This window comes from Myiozetetes cayanensis, unplaced genomic scaffold (genome assembly GCF_022539395.1).
Source record: "Myiozetetes cayanensis isolate MyiCay16 unplaced genomic scaffold, myiCay2020 scf9, whole genome shotgun sequence".
NCBI lineage: Eukaryota > Metazoa > Chordata > Aves > Passeriformes > Tyrannidae > Myiozetetes > Myiozetetes cayanensis.
Window position 1 is genome coordinate 29,398,769 of NW_026088185.1, and position 16,519 is coordinate 29,415,287.

The window sequence follows — 16,519 nt, forward strand, 5'->3', positions numbered from 1 at the left end:
TTGCACATAACTTATATTTGATGTCCCATGTTAAGAACTGTGATCTAGTTGATGATTTATCAGCTCAATCTGGCTCTGCAAATGCACTCAGCCCTTCTCTGGTGGGCTCCTCACGTGTCAAAAGGATTTAAACCATTACGTGTCTGTGGGGCAGAACAGGTGGGACCTTCACATGTCTCTCACTGCCCCGAATGGCCCAGCTTGTGTCCCACGTTACCCACCCTGCCGAAACCCTCGGGGCTGCCGGTGGGAGGGAAGGGCACACCCCCCGAGGAGTGCCGGGCTCCCTGCCTTCCCCACGCAGGGGAATTTCGGAGAAAGCACCGTTTTTCCCGTTCCCCCTTCCAGGACACTGAATCCCCGCGCTCCCAGCCGACGATCGCAGGGCGGTCCGTCGGCGCAGGGACCGGCTCGGGCAGAGCATCCGCCGTGGCCGCGGGCGGAGCCGGGGAGGACGCGGCGCTGCCCCCGGGACCGCCGCCCGCGCCCGCCCGTCCCTCCCGCACCGCCGGGGGCCGGGCCGGGCGGCAGGGGCGGTGCTGGCGGGCGGGACGGACCGACCCCGCCGAGCCGAGCCCCGCCAGGCGGGACGCAGACCGCACCATGTCGCCGCTCCGCGTCTGCATCGTCGGCTCGGGGAACTGGTGAGTTCCGCAGCGCGGGGGGGCCTCTCCCTTTGCCCTCCTCCTCTTTTTCCCCCTCCCCCCCCATTTCTTTCCTTTTCTCCTTCTTCCTTCCTCGTTCTCTCCTCCCTCGCCCCGCCGCGGCCGGGGGCTTCGCAACAGGTGCGTGCGGGGAGCGGCGGGGCCAGGGGAGCGGAGCGTCTCCATGGTCCTGAAACCGCGACCCCGGCCCCCCATCCTGCCGCGCCCTGTGGGCTCCCGGGGCAGGGACCGTCGTCTCCCCGAGATGCACCAGCCCGTGAGATGCTCCTGCATCACCCAGGTGTGCGAGCCGCTTAAATCCTGGCGACAGATTCCAGAGAGGCCCGGAGCTGCAGTTCTGTCGCTGTGTGTGCCTGCGGCAGGGCCCAGGCGGTTCAGGTTGTAGCATTCAGCAGTGAGGAGAGCGGTGATGCTGTTTGTGTTCCTCTGAAGGAATCGGGGCACAGGATTCTTTTAAAGCCACGATGTATTGGTACCTTTCACTTCCATCCTACTCAGCGTGTCCTTTTGCATCTTGGTCCAGATACAGCTTTCTGTTCAAGTCTCCCATTTATCCCCATTTTTATGAACGTGTTTACTATTGCTCAGTCCTTTCTAGCCTGGAGAAAAGCACAGCACTCCAGAGCTCCTTGGGTCTGAAAGACCCCACTGAAGTCAGTAAACCCACCTCACAGGACGTTGCATTTACTTTTCTTACATTTTCTGTAAGCTGAGCACAAACAAACAGACCAACATGTATGTGCATGCATTTGGGATTAGCGAACCCAGCCTCGAGGTAGTTCTGGGGATTGTTTTTGTACAAGGAGAGAAAGCTCCTGAAGATTTTAAAAATATCTGACAGCTAAGTGGAAGCAAATGCCAACAAAATCAATAGGTGAGGGAGTGGTTGCTTGTGAGCTGCTGAGAACACAGCAGAGTTAAACCACAGCTCTTTGCCTTCCTGCCTTGCAAAAGCAATCCACTGGCTTCGAGCCCCCAGTGCATGCTCTTGCTGGATCACAAGCTCTTTGGGCATGACATCTCTCAGACACAGCCTTTCCCATGGAATTGCACAGCTAAGTCTTCTTCTGGAAGACTCATCGTCACATATCTGGCTTTCTCTGGCCCTGTAATTTGTTTCCACATCATTTCAGGAGAGGCATCCCTTTCCTTGCTGCTGTCTTTTCCCTCACCTGCCTATGCAGGCAGTTCACTGTCCCTTCCAAGCCCTTCAGCAGTCATGACTGCATGTTTGGAAGTAAACTTTAGCCTTTGGTCAGCCTACAGTCACCTTCATCATTCTCTTGCTGCACTGTCAAGCAGGGACCTCCTGCCTTTCCCAGGCTGTCCTCTTCCCATAAGACATTCTTTAAAGCCATTTAATTGTATTCCTTCAGATCCGGACTCGAGAAAATTCTCTGTTTTTCCACATGTACCTACAAACTTTGAAAGAATTACCACAGAGATACTGAAACCCCAGCTTATTCAATATTATCTACTTATACTGCATATCTGCCTGGGCCCACCTCTTGCTCCCTACTATGTACATAGACTGTTAAATCCTCAGGGAGGAGATAAACATTGTGGTCTGATGTTTGAATCACATCTATTCATAGCCTCAGTTGCAGAACAGGTTGTTTTAGCACAACGTAGAAATACAATGTTTACCTTTGGCAAACATTTTTTTTTTCTTATGTTCCTCCTGAATATTTGGGTGGCAGTTCAGATCTGTGCTCTCGAGGCTTTCCTGCAGCTCAGAATTGTGGTTGACACGTGACACAGCATGTTGCAAAAGCTCATGTCAGCTGCAGAAGTTCAGCAGGTCATGGGGACTTGCTAAGTCAACACTGCCAGGAGGCTCATGAGTGATTTGGTTGAGAGAAGCATGTGCTGCTCTGCATTTTGTGGTTTCCAGTCAGGTGCAGGAGGGTTTGTGGTTACATTAATCATGGCTCAGTTATCTGCTTTTAAACACAGAGGTTTAGTTCACTGCCTGGCCCTTCAGAATCCAAAAGCTGTCCCAGGGTTAGATTCATTGGGACTGTAGAGTCCTGAAAAAAGGTCCAGCTTGAACTGAGTTCTTGTCTTCAACATGGACAGATAGCCAGGCTTTTTATGGAGATGCACAGAAGGAAAACGGGAGCCAGTGGTCATAAATTAAACCAGAGTTCAATTGACTCAATATCTAAAGAGAGGAGAAAATAAACAACTATGAGAACAATAAAGCATTGGGGCATGTTGCCCAGAGTGGAGGTGGTCCTTGGAGAGTTTTCAAGACTTGGCTGAACAAAGCCCTGAGCAACCCTTCTGAATTCAGTGATGTTCCTGTGCTGGAGAGCTCTCAGGGTCCCTTCGAATCTGAGCAATAATATAATTTAACAATTTTCATGTGGTTGTCTAAGGAATAGACTGTAAGAAGACATCCTCTTAAAGCATCTAAAGGAAAACAATATGACACCCTCCTAGAACAGAAATAGGCTTAAATTGCAGTAAGAAAGACTTACGTTAAATTTGAGGAGGATCTTTCTAATGTTAAGGATAGCAAAGTCCTGGGATGGGCTAGCTGGGGAAGAGATCTGAAGCTGCTGGGGTCTTTAAGACCTACTTGGAAAAACTATTAGGAATGGTTTAAGTATATTTGCTTGCCCTGTGCAGAGGGAAGGGACCAGCTGCTTCCTGGGCTCTATTAAGCTCTACTTTTCACTGTATCTGATATACGCTACAAAACCTTCTATATTCACAGATGTCTTGTTTTAGTTATTCTGTATCAAAGCTTTCATTATATTGATAGGAAATCTCCAGATACAAGCTTGCTTTCTCTTAACAATATGTAAATCACTTTCAACCTGAATTAACATAACTGGGGGGAAAAAAATCTGATTGGCAGTTTTCATCTACTTTTTAAAATTTCCAAGTCGAATTCTCTGCCTTCTATTAATCTTCACTGAATTGAATTTTGGAGAAAATAAAACAAACCAAGGCAAAGTCTTTATTCATGAGTGTCCCTGGGTTTGTTTGCAGAAGCAGCCCTCTTTTGCCAAACCTGTGTAGTGTACAGAACACAGCCTTGACAGACAAAGCAATTTTATCTTCCCAAGGCTGATCACTGGTGACTGAATTCTAAGTGGACTGAATAAAAGAGAGCATCAGGTTTTGAACTGTTTGATAGTTTTGTGGCAAGGTATTTTCCCTGACAACTGCTCAATGCTTTCTAAACATTAAACCCTTTCTTCCCCAAATCTTCATTCATCTGAAGGAAGCCAAAGGAAAATACTGACATGCATGGGGCTATTTTTATGCCAGAGATGCCTTCATCAACGGCTAATCAATAGGTAAATAGTTGGGTGGCAACATCCAAGTACAGTGGTAATGACAGCTCTGCTAGAAGATCAGATTTATCTACTGAGAGTTGTGGGTCCCATTCAAGATTTCAGCAATTAAAGCTGGAGTCTGCATCTTTAAACAGCAAATCATATGTTCTTGGAACATAGCTAGGAAAGTTATTTTTACGGATAGGCTTGAGGTCTTAGTTTATCATCCAGGTTGTGCTGGACAACAGGAACAATGAATTTAGATCCCAAGTTTAGCAAAAAACCAAACCTTTTTCTTATTAATACACATTTCTTGTGCAGAGCCACAATTCATCCTCAGCTCAAGCTTTGATTGTGCTCTCTGTTGATAGCAGGGCAAGAGAATCAGAATATAAGTAATTTTATGAATAATATGAGTGGATGTCTAGAAAGAATATGGATGTAGGATACAACTGCATGCCTTTCTTTCAAAATAGCAGAACTCTTACAGTAAAGATTCACCCCTAAAACATTTCCCTAAACATTGTGAAGGACCAAAACCAATCATCCCTTACAAAACAAAACAAAGCCTAAAAACAAAAAGGAAAACCCCAAACCAACCAAAAAACTGCCCTAACTAACTAACTAACTTAAGACATTATGACAACTCCAGATATAGTGTATAGTTAACATTGATCTCAATAGTATTTCTTTATCATTAAAGATTAAGCCCTTAGTCTTTTACTACTTATTGAGCAATTTGACCTTGTGTAAACCTGTTCTGTCAAAAATATGGTTGAGCCAAGGAGAGACAGTTACAATGGAGTTTGCCTTTGAATCATTGACAGCACAGACCTACCTGGACTTTGTCTTGGATATTCTCAAGAGCTTTATGAGTTCCAGAAAACGTACCACAGTTAAGTCTTGTTCATGTTTCTCCTTGCAGTGTGTTACAAGCGGGTCAGAGGACAAGAGTGTTGCAAGTGAAGCTTCTCTTTCAGTTGTGTTAATAAAATGAGTAACATTTGAAAGATTAAAGTAGCTTTAAAATGGAGAGAAGGAATAGAGGAGTAAAAATAATCGCCACTCTTCCACATATAATTTAAAGAGCATTAAGCAGTAGTTCCAATATTTTCTGCAGGGTCTTTAATTCTCTCTTGCCAAGAAAATAAGTGAGTGTTTGCAAGGCTGCAGTGGTGATGGGGACATAAAATTATTGTCTGACCTGAGATTAAAAAATGCTCAGCGTGACTCAAGTAAACTGGATGGTTAAAATATCCTCGGGCTGCAAGTATTACAGATCCTTTTACAGTGATAATTAGAACAATAAATAAAGAGAAACCATCAGGTTGAAGGGTTGTTTGTTTTTTTTTCTGAGGATTTAGTGCTTACATAAAATCCTTATTGCAACTGCTTGGTTATGGACAGGAAAGTGGGATGCATCTATTTTAGATGAAATGCACAAAGACTGTCACAGTGAGATCACTCAGCACTGCTGCACCCACCTGGATTATTTTACATTTGTTGGTCTTCAGGCAAAAAAATAATTATCTGAGAAGCAGGAGACATTTTAATCCCAGACACTGTATTTTTAGTACTGTTGTCAGTATATCACACTCCTGCTCTGTAGTCTTTGATATGCCTTCAGATCCCTTATTACAGTTATGTTTTCCCTAGTTCTACTTTCTGTGTTTTTAAACTTGAGGGGCTTTTGATGAAGGGGAGCAGATAAAGCTTTCTGAAAAATGTCACAAGCACCTGAACAACTTTATAGCACAGGCCTTTTATGAGTTATGACGTTTAAAGTAATTTGCATTTCCAATTCACAATAAAACTACTTTTCATGTTTTAATTATTTGTTTTCATTTTAAAGGGGATCAGCCATAGCAAGAATAATTGGCAAAAATGTCCAGAAGTCCAACAGATTTGATCCTACTGTCAAGATGTGGGTGTTTGAAGAGATCATCAATGGAAGAAAACTCTCAGAAATAATCAACCAGGAACACGAAAATGTTAAATATCTGCCCGGATACAAGATACCCCACAATGTGGTAAGTTTTAAAAAAAAATTAGAAATCACTGATTTTTTTTTTTTTTTTTTAAATAAGGGAGGCATCATCCGAAAAGATTAAAAGTAGGAAGCAATATACTGCTTCATTCCAGTTTATCACCTAACTCATTCCAATATAACTCCCTGGAATATAATTCACCTCTGTGATTTCTGCTTGTCTTGTACGTCACGCGCAACTTCAAACACCCGTGTCTGTGCTGGTGACACACCCTCCTCCTCCCCAGCAGACAGCAGCACAACTCTAGAAATGGCAGGCAGAGATCTGTCTACACAGAGCTGAGATGCTTCAAACCCATGGCATCTTCTGGAAAACAGGGAAAGCTCCTGCTCTCCTTTCTTCTGAAAAGGAAATCAACAGCACAGCCAGGGGCTGGGGCTTACAAGGAGATGAGTAACGAGCTATTGGCTCGTGGGTGATTTCAGGATAGCTATAATTAATAACATCCTAAATTCCAACAAAAATATAAGGTATTTAATTTTCATGGACATTTCATATACCAAGTTATGCATCTCTGCTTAAATTATTCAGCTTACATAATTTACTTATGGGGGGTTTTGCCTGTTCAAGATTTTGCCAAATGCCACCGTTTTGTGAGTTAAAGAAAGTAGTGCCACATCTCTGGAACAGTTGCAGTTGTAAAGGGAAGTTAAACCCTGCATGTGCTGGGTCTCCTTGCTTGGGAGTGGTTATATTTAGCACTCCATTTAGTGCTGCGATTGCATATTTGCACTCCCAGGGTTTGAACTTGGCACACAGTTCTCCTGGGTTACAACTGACTTGCCACAGTTGTTTTTACAACCCTCTAGCAGATCAACAGGCTTGTCATCATCACTTGAGGTCAGCCTCACCCTGTTTGGAGCAAAGTCTGAGGCTTCACCAGCGGAAATTAGCTGGTTGCAGTACAGCCTGAAGGGACCCTCACAGTATCTCTGACTGAGAAAAAAATACCCAAACAGACAATCTCACTTGTTTCCTTACATTGCTTTGCAGAATTTTGGAGAGACAGGACCCCTTCCTGCACAGCACTGCCAGCCTCTGCTCTGCTTCCACTTTGCTGTTTTCCCAGAGAAGCAGCCTGGCTGGCAGCAGTTCTGATTCTCCTGCTGGGAACCCCACTTGCTTAAAACTGTGTTCTCCAAGGCTGCATCCAAGAGTGATGTTTTCTCCAACTGTAAACTGCTTGTTCTAGCAGGCTCAAATTCACCTGCCCTTGCCTCTGTGGCCTGGCTTGAATTGTTCTGAGTAATGCCAGTATTTGAGGAACATACAGCTAATGAGACATTAAGCACATTTACCTGTTGGTAAAATTACTATATATTTAAAACAAAGTCACACAACCCCCCAAAGATGATGATAATCTCTGCCTTTTGATATAGTTTATTATTTATATTAGTTTTAATAATATATATGAAGATTGTATAGTTTATGATTGAGCAGCTCTTGATGTGTGGAAACTAAAGACCGTGACAAGAGGTTCTGTCTCACTACTCCAGTTTGCTCCTGTGTTCCCCTTATAAGTGCTACCACTTATTCCAGAACCATATGGACTTGCTCAGTATCTTCAGGAATCACCTCAAGGAGCTGAACTAGCAAAGGGGCTTCCCAGGACACCACAAGTTTAGAAATTACATCATCTTCCCCAGATTATCCACATAGGGTTGGGATAAATTATAAAAAATCCAAACCCATGATAGTTTGGCTGTTTGGGATATTTCAGAAGAGGTCTGTAGCTACTTGCATGGAGAGCTGGCAGCTATGCCACAGGGCCATGTGGTTAAAATTAAGGACGTTTGCACTGCATCTGCCATGGCTTTGGCACTTTGGTATCTTGCAAGGACTGAGGATTCCTACCTGGGGTTCATTTTGGTTGTCTCTCTTGTCCCAGGTGGCTGTACCGGACGTGGCTGAAGCTGCAAATGGAGCAGATATTTTAGTGTTTGTTCTGCCACATCAATTCATTGGACGAATCTGTGAGCAGATTGCAGGACAGATAAAACCCGGGACATTCGGGATTTCCCTGATCAAGGTAAGTTGTTGTCTTCACAATACCCAATCTGTACAGAGTAAATAAACAGCTTCAGCTTAAGGGTAGGAGCTCCAGTCCACATCTTCATCCTCTGCATAAACAGAGCATTTCTTTGTGCAGGAGTTAAATCTTACCTAGCTCTGCCAGCACTTCTGCTGCTCTCGTGGCTGTGGAGAGGGAAGGATGGGGCAACCCATCCAGGCTAAAAGTATCTGTCTTTGTCAGTCATCTTTGGCCTGGATCAGTTCCCACTTGGACCAGCATGGAGGGGGACAGAGGGAGAGCTGCATAAAGCTGGTGCTGCTGCCAAAAAAATTATTCATCAAACTACAGCCTCAACTAACTCTTAACTGAGAGTGCTGAGTTGAAGGGCCTCTTCCAAGTACCTGCTAAAGCTGTCCTTGGCAGCATTTAAACAGCACAATAACACTCATGATTTTGCAAAATTGAAGCAATTTCCGTCTAGCATGAACTAAGGAATCTCTTTTTAAGGTTAGAGGTACCAAATTATTGTAATCTTAAAAGGGAATTAATATTTTAGAGAGAATGTCAAACTAAAAGCAAGAGGTACAGCATAGGAATATAGTCTTAGCACTTCTTTTGACTGAATTACAGGAAATATCCCATTTAAAGCTGTAATGAAAGAAATGTAATTCAAGTTTTCAGACTGCAACACCAGCTCTCCCCTTTTTACATTTCACCCTTAGAGAAATCACATCACAAGCAGCAGTAAGCAGAGGAGAGGAAGATGGGAAAGAAAGGAAATTCCTGTGAATTTACTACCTTCTTTAGCTTAAACACCTGGTTCAGTGAAAAAAAAAAAACAAACCACAAAACCACAAACAAAACAAAAACAAACAAAAAACCACAAAAACCCAAAACAAACAAACAAACAAAAACAAACAAACAAACCCCCAAACAGTTCAGTATACTTCTCAATGCCAAAGAAACAATCAGGTTAATACTGAAGAGGCCACTGCTCATAGGCTTATTTTAAAGGTTTGATTCCCTACTACAGGAATTTAAGAGACAGGAAAAATACAGAACCAAAGAAAGCAAGCCTTGGGACAGCAGCACTGGATGTGAGGCCTCTTGCAGGGTTACCTTGACTGTTACTCCTTCTCCCTGAACTTGCCTTGATTTTGCAGTTATGAAAGTACAAGCCCAGAGTATTTGTATTCATGGCTAACACTAGTGAATGTAAGACCACATTTTTTCCGATTAAACCAGAGAGCTGCAGGCAATAGAACACTTTCTGCTTTACCAGTGGTCTGCTGCTGTCATTTTCCTACTCTAATACCTTGGCTTTGACTATTGTCTTTTATTCAGGGGATCGATGAGGGTCCTGATGGCCTGAAGCTCATCTCTGACCTCATTCGAGAGCACCTGAAAATAGAAATCAGTGTCCTTATGGGGGCCAACATAGCCAAGGAAGTGGCTGATGAGAAGTTCTGTGAAACCACCATTGGTAACTATGGCAAAGAGTCAATTTGAGCTGGTAACTGGGGTTTAGTATCACCTGTGGCTGGGCAACAAGATGACCTCTGGAGAAAGCAGGTGGATGTGACAGGTCCCAGGTGGTTCCAGAGTGGAGTAGTGCCTGCTGAGCTCCTTCAGGGTGGCAGGATTATTTCCAGAGAGTTCAATGCTAGAAGGATCAGATTCAAACTGACAATGGGTTTTTTGGTGCTGAGAGCTAATTTAATCCATTAAAAAAATCACAGCTCAGTCTTGTTTCTGTAGGAGTTGGCAAGAGCCACCTTTTGTGTCTTAGAGCTCAACACTGAGTACATTGGTGGCTGATACACTGTACAGTCTAGATAGAGAAGTGTAATCAGAAATTCCTATGTGCTCACACTCCCAGAGGTGTATTTCTTCATCTTCACATTTCTTTCTTTGGAAAAAAATCCCAGTAACATTCTGTTCCTTCCTCCCATTCAGACTGCTTGCCAGGACAGAGCCTCAGATCCTCCCAGAACTGGATCTGACCTGATTTGGAAAGTTCATCCAGTAGTTTTTAAAACCCTTTGATTTTTAAAGTCAGTCAAAATTAAAGTTACAGCCTTCTATAGCTAGGGAGGCAAAAGAAAAATAGTGTTGCAACAGTGTTCCTTTGCCTTGCAAATGTTACAGTAATAGTGAAAACTGCACCAGCTGGGTATTTATTGCTGGCAGCGCAACTAGGCCCAAATAGGACTAGATACAATTAGGAGAGCTGAGCTATACTAATTTTCCTGAGGTGAATTTAACTTCTGCTGGCCTGGTTTGAAGCCATGTTGTGATGATCACTGTGCAAAGAGCTTTTGTCCTCAGGGAAAGCCACACAGCCCAGAAACAGCCACCTCAAAGAGAATTGGCAGTGTGAAGAATGAGAAGCAAAGCTAAACTTTCTCATGAGACGGCGCAGGTTCCACACCAGAGTGTGGTGCCCCAGGCTAGTAAGAATAATTGCTGAGCTCTCCCTGAAGGAAACCAAGCTACCTCCTATAAAACTTAAGTGGAACTCAATTTAGAAGCCTTTGCCCAGCTGGCCATGGGCTCTCTGGATCAAGGCAAACCTCAGCCCCTTCACCACTTGCCCAGGGCTCTCCCTGGGCAAGCGCTGTAATGACATGATATGTGGCCTCTGTAGAATTGGTAGGAAAAGGCTTCCAGCAGTGTACACGTTCAACTTCATTATCTGTGGATTCTCCTGGAACTGGAAATTAATTGGGCAGTAATCATTTGTGTTCCATCACAGTACTTAGCAGTGACACAAGTTACATTTTCAAAGCAGAAATTATACCAGAAAGTAGTTTGTAAATTATACCTTCTGCAAGGTCTGTGGTTGTACAATGAATGCTGCATTAGGGGCCATCTACTTTTAAGCTCTTTAAAATGTTATTAAGCGATGTTGGCCAATGCTCTGGGGCTTGCCTACATTTAACACCAGCTTCTAGCAGTGGGAACTGCTGTCATGCAAACCTCTGGTTTAGCAACACCCAGTTACTGAGATCACAAAACCTGAAGTGGTCCCTGAAACCTTAGGTCAGGTTAAGCTTAACTGTGTGCACTCTGAAACACTGTGAAAATGCTCTTTCATCCTTCCTCCCCACAGGCTGCAAAAACGAAACACAAGGGGAAATCTTTAAAGAATTAATGCAGACCCCCAATTTCAGGATTACCGTGGTGCCTGACTCCGATACAGTGGAGCTTTGTGGAGCCTTAAAAGTGAGTGATTTTGAACCAAAATGATCCACTAGGGCCAAATCCTACCCTCACCTGAGTCTTCTGTAAGCCAGGGGGTCTAGTTTGAATCCTGTCACTATGTGTTTGAACAAGGACAGACAAGATACATAGTTCATGTGCCAGTTTTTCAATGTGGAAAACAGAGAAAATCAGAAATAATACCAAAACTACCAAGTTTTCAACGAGGGGCACTTCAGTGAGATTCTATGTGTGCTGAAAGTGACTTCAGACTGTGATCCTTTCTGCTTTTTTATTTGGAAGTGGAAGGTGGGAAGGGAGAGGTGCAGAACAATGGTGAGGAGTTGTTAAAGGTGTTTAGGATCCCGAATATGTTTAGAGCTGTAGAAAAGGACAATTCTACTGATCATTTTTGTATGCAAGCCCAAAATTTGATCTACTGCAGCATCTGCATAGAACCCATGCCTGCTCAAATCAGAAACCCACAGAGAAAACCTAGAAAGGTAAGGGATAGTTTAAATAGTTAAATAGAAAAAAGGTCAGTGAGTCCTGACTTGGAACTAGCAGAGAAAACAAAACATTAATTGCATACACACTACAGGGTTAAAATATCAGTGTATAAAACAAGCTGCTCTGATTTTTGCCCATGGGAAGAACAGCAGGTACTTTAGAAAAATTTTCTAGAAGTCCAGTGACTTTTGTTCAACACTCTCTACCTGGCCCCTTTCTTCATAAGATAAACTTGTGGCCATTGGAAACTGACCCTTGTTCTGATGAAGACAAAGTTGTGAGATTTTCTTAGAGCTTAGTGCACACCTTGCCTGACTGTTTCCTTCCCTCCTCCATTTGTAGAACATCGTGGCAGTGGGAGCTGGGTTCTGTGATGGACTGAGTTTCGGTGATAATACCAAGGCAGCAGTGATACGCTTGGGCCTCATGGAAATGGTGGCCTTTGCCAAGATGTTCTGCAAGGGACCAGTGTCAATAGCCACTTTTTTGGAAAGCTGTGGGGTTGCTGATCTGATCACTACCTGCTACGGGGGACGCAACAGAAAAGTAGCAGAAGCCTTTGCTCGCACAGGAAAAGTAAGGAGGACTTTTGAAATATTTTACGCTAACGCATGAAGAAATCCTTCTGTGTTTTACAAGGGCATCATTACCTGTTTATCTTCTTGATAATTGCTGGTATCACAGCAGTGTCCCCTCTGATCCAAGTAATCAGTCTTCTCTCTTCTAGTCCATTGAAGAACTGGAAAACGAGATGCTGAATGGACAAAAGCTGCAAGGTCCTCAGACCTCAGCCGAAGTCTACAAGATTCTGAAACAGAAAAATATGCTGGATAAGTAAGTGCTTTAATTTAAAAAAAAAAAACCAACAACTGAACCAACAGTAAAGTAGTAGTGTTTCATAGCCTCCTTAGCAGTATTTGTGTTTAATTATCTTGTTCCTTTCTGCAATAACTACTTTCTACATCTTGGGCCCCCTTTAGAGCCTGGCCTGACTCCTCATTGCTGTGGTCAGTTGAATAGGATGGAGGCTGAGCAGCATTAGAAGAAACAAGCCACAGACACAGAGAGGGTTCAGGGGACACTGTTAGTGTCTAAGAAAAGACAGAGAAATGAGATATCACATACTGGAAAAGCAAGGAAAACAATCACAGAATATTCCAAGTTGGAAGGGACCAAGTTGGAAGGATCACTGAGTCCAACACTTAAGTGAACGGCCCATACATAGGAAACAAAAGAAATAATACTGTAAAGGAGCCTCCCAGACATCCCCATCCCCCAAACAAGACTGAAGGCCATGCACAGAGTCAGCCTGCAGATATGATGTGTGGGTTCAATCTGCGATCAAAAGGTTTCTTGTTGTCAGTGTATCACCGTTGCAGCTTACAGCAGTCCTGCTCTCAGTGCAAACCTTAACTTGGTTATCTCAGTACAAAATTCAGGGGCATACTCCTAATCAAAACTCTTATATGCCTTAAAAGGTAACATCTGCTGATATAAATGCTTTAGTACCAAAAATACTGCTGAGCTAAAAAGTACTTGTAATTGTCTGGGATGACGTAAGATTATTTATAACTTGAAACCTTTGTCTCATCTTAACACAACAGAAAACCTAAACTTCCCTCCATCCTATTCCCTCTCATCCATTAGCAGTACTGAGAGGTCAAACACAGCTAAATGAATACTTAAAAAAACCCCCAACCCTATTAGAATTATAACAGATACAGAAGGCTCAAGTAGCTTTGTCTTTCAAAAATTAGAGGGAAAAGGGAAGCTCGTTTTGACAGAATGTGAACCTTAAATCACAGCTTGATCCAATAATTATCCTATAACTGCAGTTAAGTTACATACTCAGCTCCAAGTCATTCAGTGGACTCATATTTTACCACACAATGACTGATTAAGCTTATAAAAGGAAAAGAATCCTTTAAGCCAGGAAAAGAAAATCATTAGACATTTTCATTCTTTTTAGTCCTTTAGATACCAGTAATGACTGCAAATAATATATTCATTTTGCACACAGCAGGAAAAAGAGAACATGCAATTCAAGACTGTCTTCAAATAAGAAATATTGGATAGGAATTTTGTCTCCAAGATAGCTTTTCTCTGTTAGCACTCCCAAGATTTGCCCCTGGCTTCTCTTCATTGCCCTATGTAGTCTTCCAGTAAAGGCGCCTCCAAGTTAAAATTATATTACAAAGAGAGACAAAATTTTTCCATTTTCAATATAACAACAATTTTTTTTTCCATTAAAATGGAATTGAAATGTATATATAAACTTTAACAACTTTTTAATTGCTATGTGCTTCTTTTAGGTTTCCACTATTTACAACCATCTACAAGATCTGCTATGAGGGTCGATCAATCCAGGAATTCATCATGTGCCTGCAGAACCACCCAGAGCACATGTAGAGATCCCCTCTCCTCACCTGGCTGCATTCTCACCTTCCCAAGACTTCTGTCCACTCCACAGCAATTAGGGAAACAGGTTGTGTGACAACACTTGCTGTAAAGGCAGCAAAGAATGTATTTCATTATCCTTGTTCTTGAGGTAAAAAAGTCTGTCTTTAATTTCAACATTATACCCAAGGAATAGGAAATGAATGTAAAATTTAACAGTATTTGAGTTAGTAACATGGGCATTTCCTCGAATTACATTCTTGTTGACTGAAAACAGTTCCCCTTTTAATTTCCATAACAAGATCTCAATATAGCTCACGTGAACCTCAACGTTTTGCCTACTAATGCTACTTACAGAACAGCACAAAATACAGAACCATTGAAGAACTCATTCAAACAGACAAATTATAGTTAAAAAAAAAAAAAAAAAGCTCTGACAGCAATAAGATGCAATCACATGGGCAAATGTTGGGGTTTCGTAATTCCCCTCAAACACAAGTAACATTTTTTATTTTGTGACATTTAGACCCTCCTTGATTTCATTTCCCAGTATAAGCCTCTTTGGAAAAATCAATATTGTTACTGTGCTCAGACACACACAAGTAAGTGTTCAGCAGATGCATAAATAAAATGGTTCAAGAGTGGGAGAAAGGAGAAATAAGGGCTTTTGGAAGGGGGTATTATTTCAAATTTGGGACCCTAGGAATCATCAGTAATAATCTGACCTTCATTATAAACTTACCGCATTCCTTCAAGGTACAGCAAAAAAAATTTGTAATAACCAAACCCATCAGTGTTCGCATCAGATTTTCTCAGCAAGTCCTCGTCATGAATTGGTACCAGCTGAGAGGGGAGAAGTAGAGGTTGGCAGGGAGGATGGATGCACAGCTCAGCCTGCACCTTGTGCACTGCTGTTATTTTGAGGGCGTAACGAGTAACAGTGAATAACCCTTTGTGATACTTGACTTTTATACACGTATGAAAACGACCGCTATAGACGCACAGAAATCCATTTGAAACTGGGTTGCATTTTCACTCCACTGGGAAACTCCACTGGTCTGACTCCAGTGCAGCAACCCACGACTTTCCAGACTGCAGAGTAATGCCCAGATCCTGCTTAAGCAACGCATCTGACACTCCACAAGAGAGATCTCCATCTACTTCTGAATTCTAAACACAACCTGGTTCATATACCAGGGTTTTTTTATCGTGCTACCAATGGTGTAAATTTTAGAACCATTGAAGTTTTTAAACCTTAGTAGTTGGACTTGGGTAACTTTACATACTTGATGTTTTTCAGAGTTAAAACCATCTACAAAATGAACAGTGGCACATTTTATAAGCTTTAATACCCTTTTGAGAGACTCCTATTTTGAGAGAAGGCAAACAAAAGGAAGAGTAACCTACTTTTGCTGTGCTTTATCTAATTTTCCAAAACAGCAGAGAGGAAGGCAAGTGGGGTTTTTTTTAAGCTATGTAGTCACTGGCAGATTGCTTAGAGGAAAGAAGAAAAGATAATAAAAATAATTTCAACTCATTATAGAGGAATAGTACCAGAGTAATATATATGTATGAATGTATTGTAATTACAAATATATAGTAAAAATCTCAGTCTCACAGCTAGCAAAGCTAGCTCAAGTACCAAACAATGGCTACAGCATCCCTGATCCCTGCTGGGCAGCACCAAAGGTAGCTCAGCTTCTCCCGCTCGGACTCCGGTCACAGCCAACGGCTCGAGGCTCAGAGGGCAACACCAACATTCCTTCCACTGAAATGGGAATTGTGTGGCCAAATCTTTTTCACAAAGCAGGGAATTTATGATCTTCAATTTCAAGTGGAAAAATAACATATTTTGCACATTTTAAAAGTATCAAATACATGAGGATGGGATAGAGAATTCAGGAACCTCCTTACTTCACCATCGGGCTGAATTTCTGATAAGTCACATAAGAGCTAATAATAACCTAGAACATTTTACATTCAAAGTGTATCAAATAACAGTTTAATAAAGTGATCAATATGCAGACTTGATGTAATTTCATTTTTCAACATTCTAACAAAATAAATGACTGTTGTAATAGTGGCCCTTTACTGCACTTACTCCTGCAGTTAAATCATCAGCAGCTCTCAAAGAAAAGGACAACGAGAATCAATTTTCTACAGACATTTTATTGAGGAACAGTTTTTTCCTTTTTTTATAACATACCTTTTTTAACTAGTAAAATAAGTAATTTTTTTACTCCATAAATAACTCAAATTAGCCCTTACATCTCAATCCAGCCAAAATCTGTGTAAAATAGTTTGTTCTATATTTACATTCTGTACTAAAACAGAAAACACATGTTCAAGGTCAGCCAGTTCTCTCAAAACAGTTGTTTTATCTCCAAGGTAAGC

General features: G+C 42.2%; 1 protein-coding gene across 1 annotated transcript; it reads left to right on the plus strand.

Annotated features, from left to right (window-relative positions):
* Positions 1-479: 479 nt before the first annotated feature.
* Positions 480-16,151, plus strand: LOC126652596 (glycerol-3-phosphate dehydrogenase [NAD(+)], cytoplasmic-like). The gene is made up of 8 exons (XM_050339516.1): positions 480-644; positions 5,808-5,985; positions 7,892-8,032; positions 9,362-9,500; positions 11,130-11,242; positions 12,071-12,304; positions 12,456-12,562; positions 14,041-16,151. The coding sequence occupies exons 1-8, from the start codon at positions 604-606 to the stop codon at positions 14,135-14,137; spliced, it is 1,050 nt and encodes a 349-aa protein (XP_050195473.1). The 5' UTR covers positions 480-603; the 3' UTR covers positions 14,138-16,151.
* Positions 16,152-16,519: the final 368 nt, after the last annotated feature.

Excerpts from the sequence above, each read along its gene's own strand:
- LOC126652596 (XM_050339516.1), top strand. The coding sequence starts at position 604 with ATGTCGCCGCTCCGCGTCTGCATCGTCGGCTCGGGGAACTG. Across the intron at positions 5,986-7,891 it reads ACAAGATACCCCACAATGTG|GTGGCTGTACCGGACGTGGC; the intron begins GTAAGTTTTAAA and ends CTCTTGTCCCAG. Across the intron at positions 12,305-12,455 it reads CCTTTGCTCGCACAGGAAAA|TCCATTGAAGAACTGGAAAA; the intron begins GTAAGGAGGACT and ends TCTCTCTTCTAG.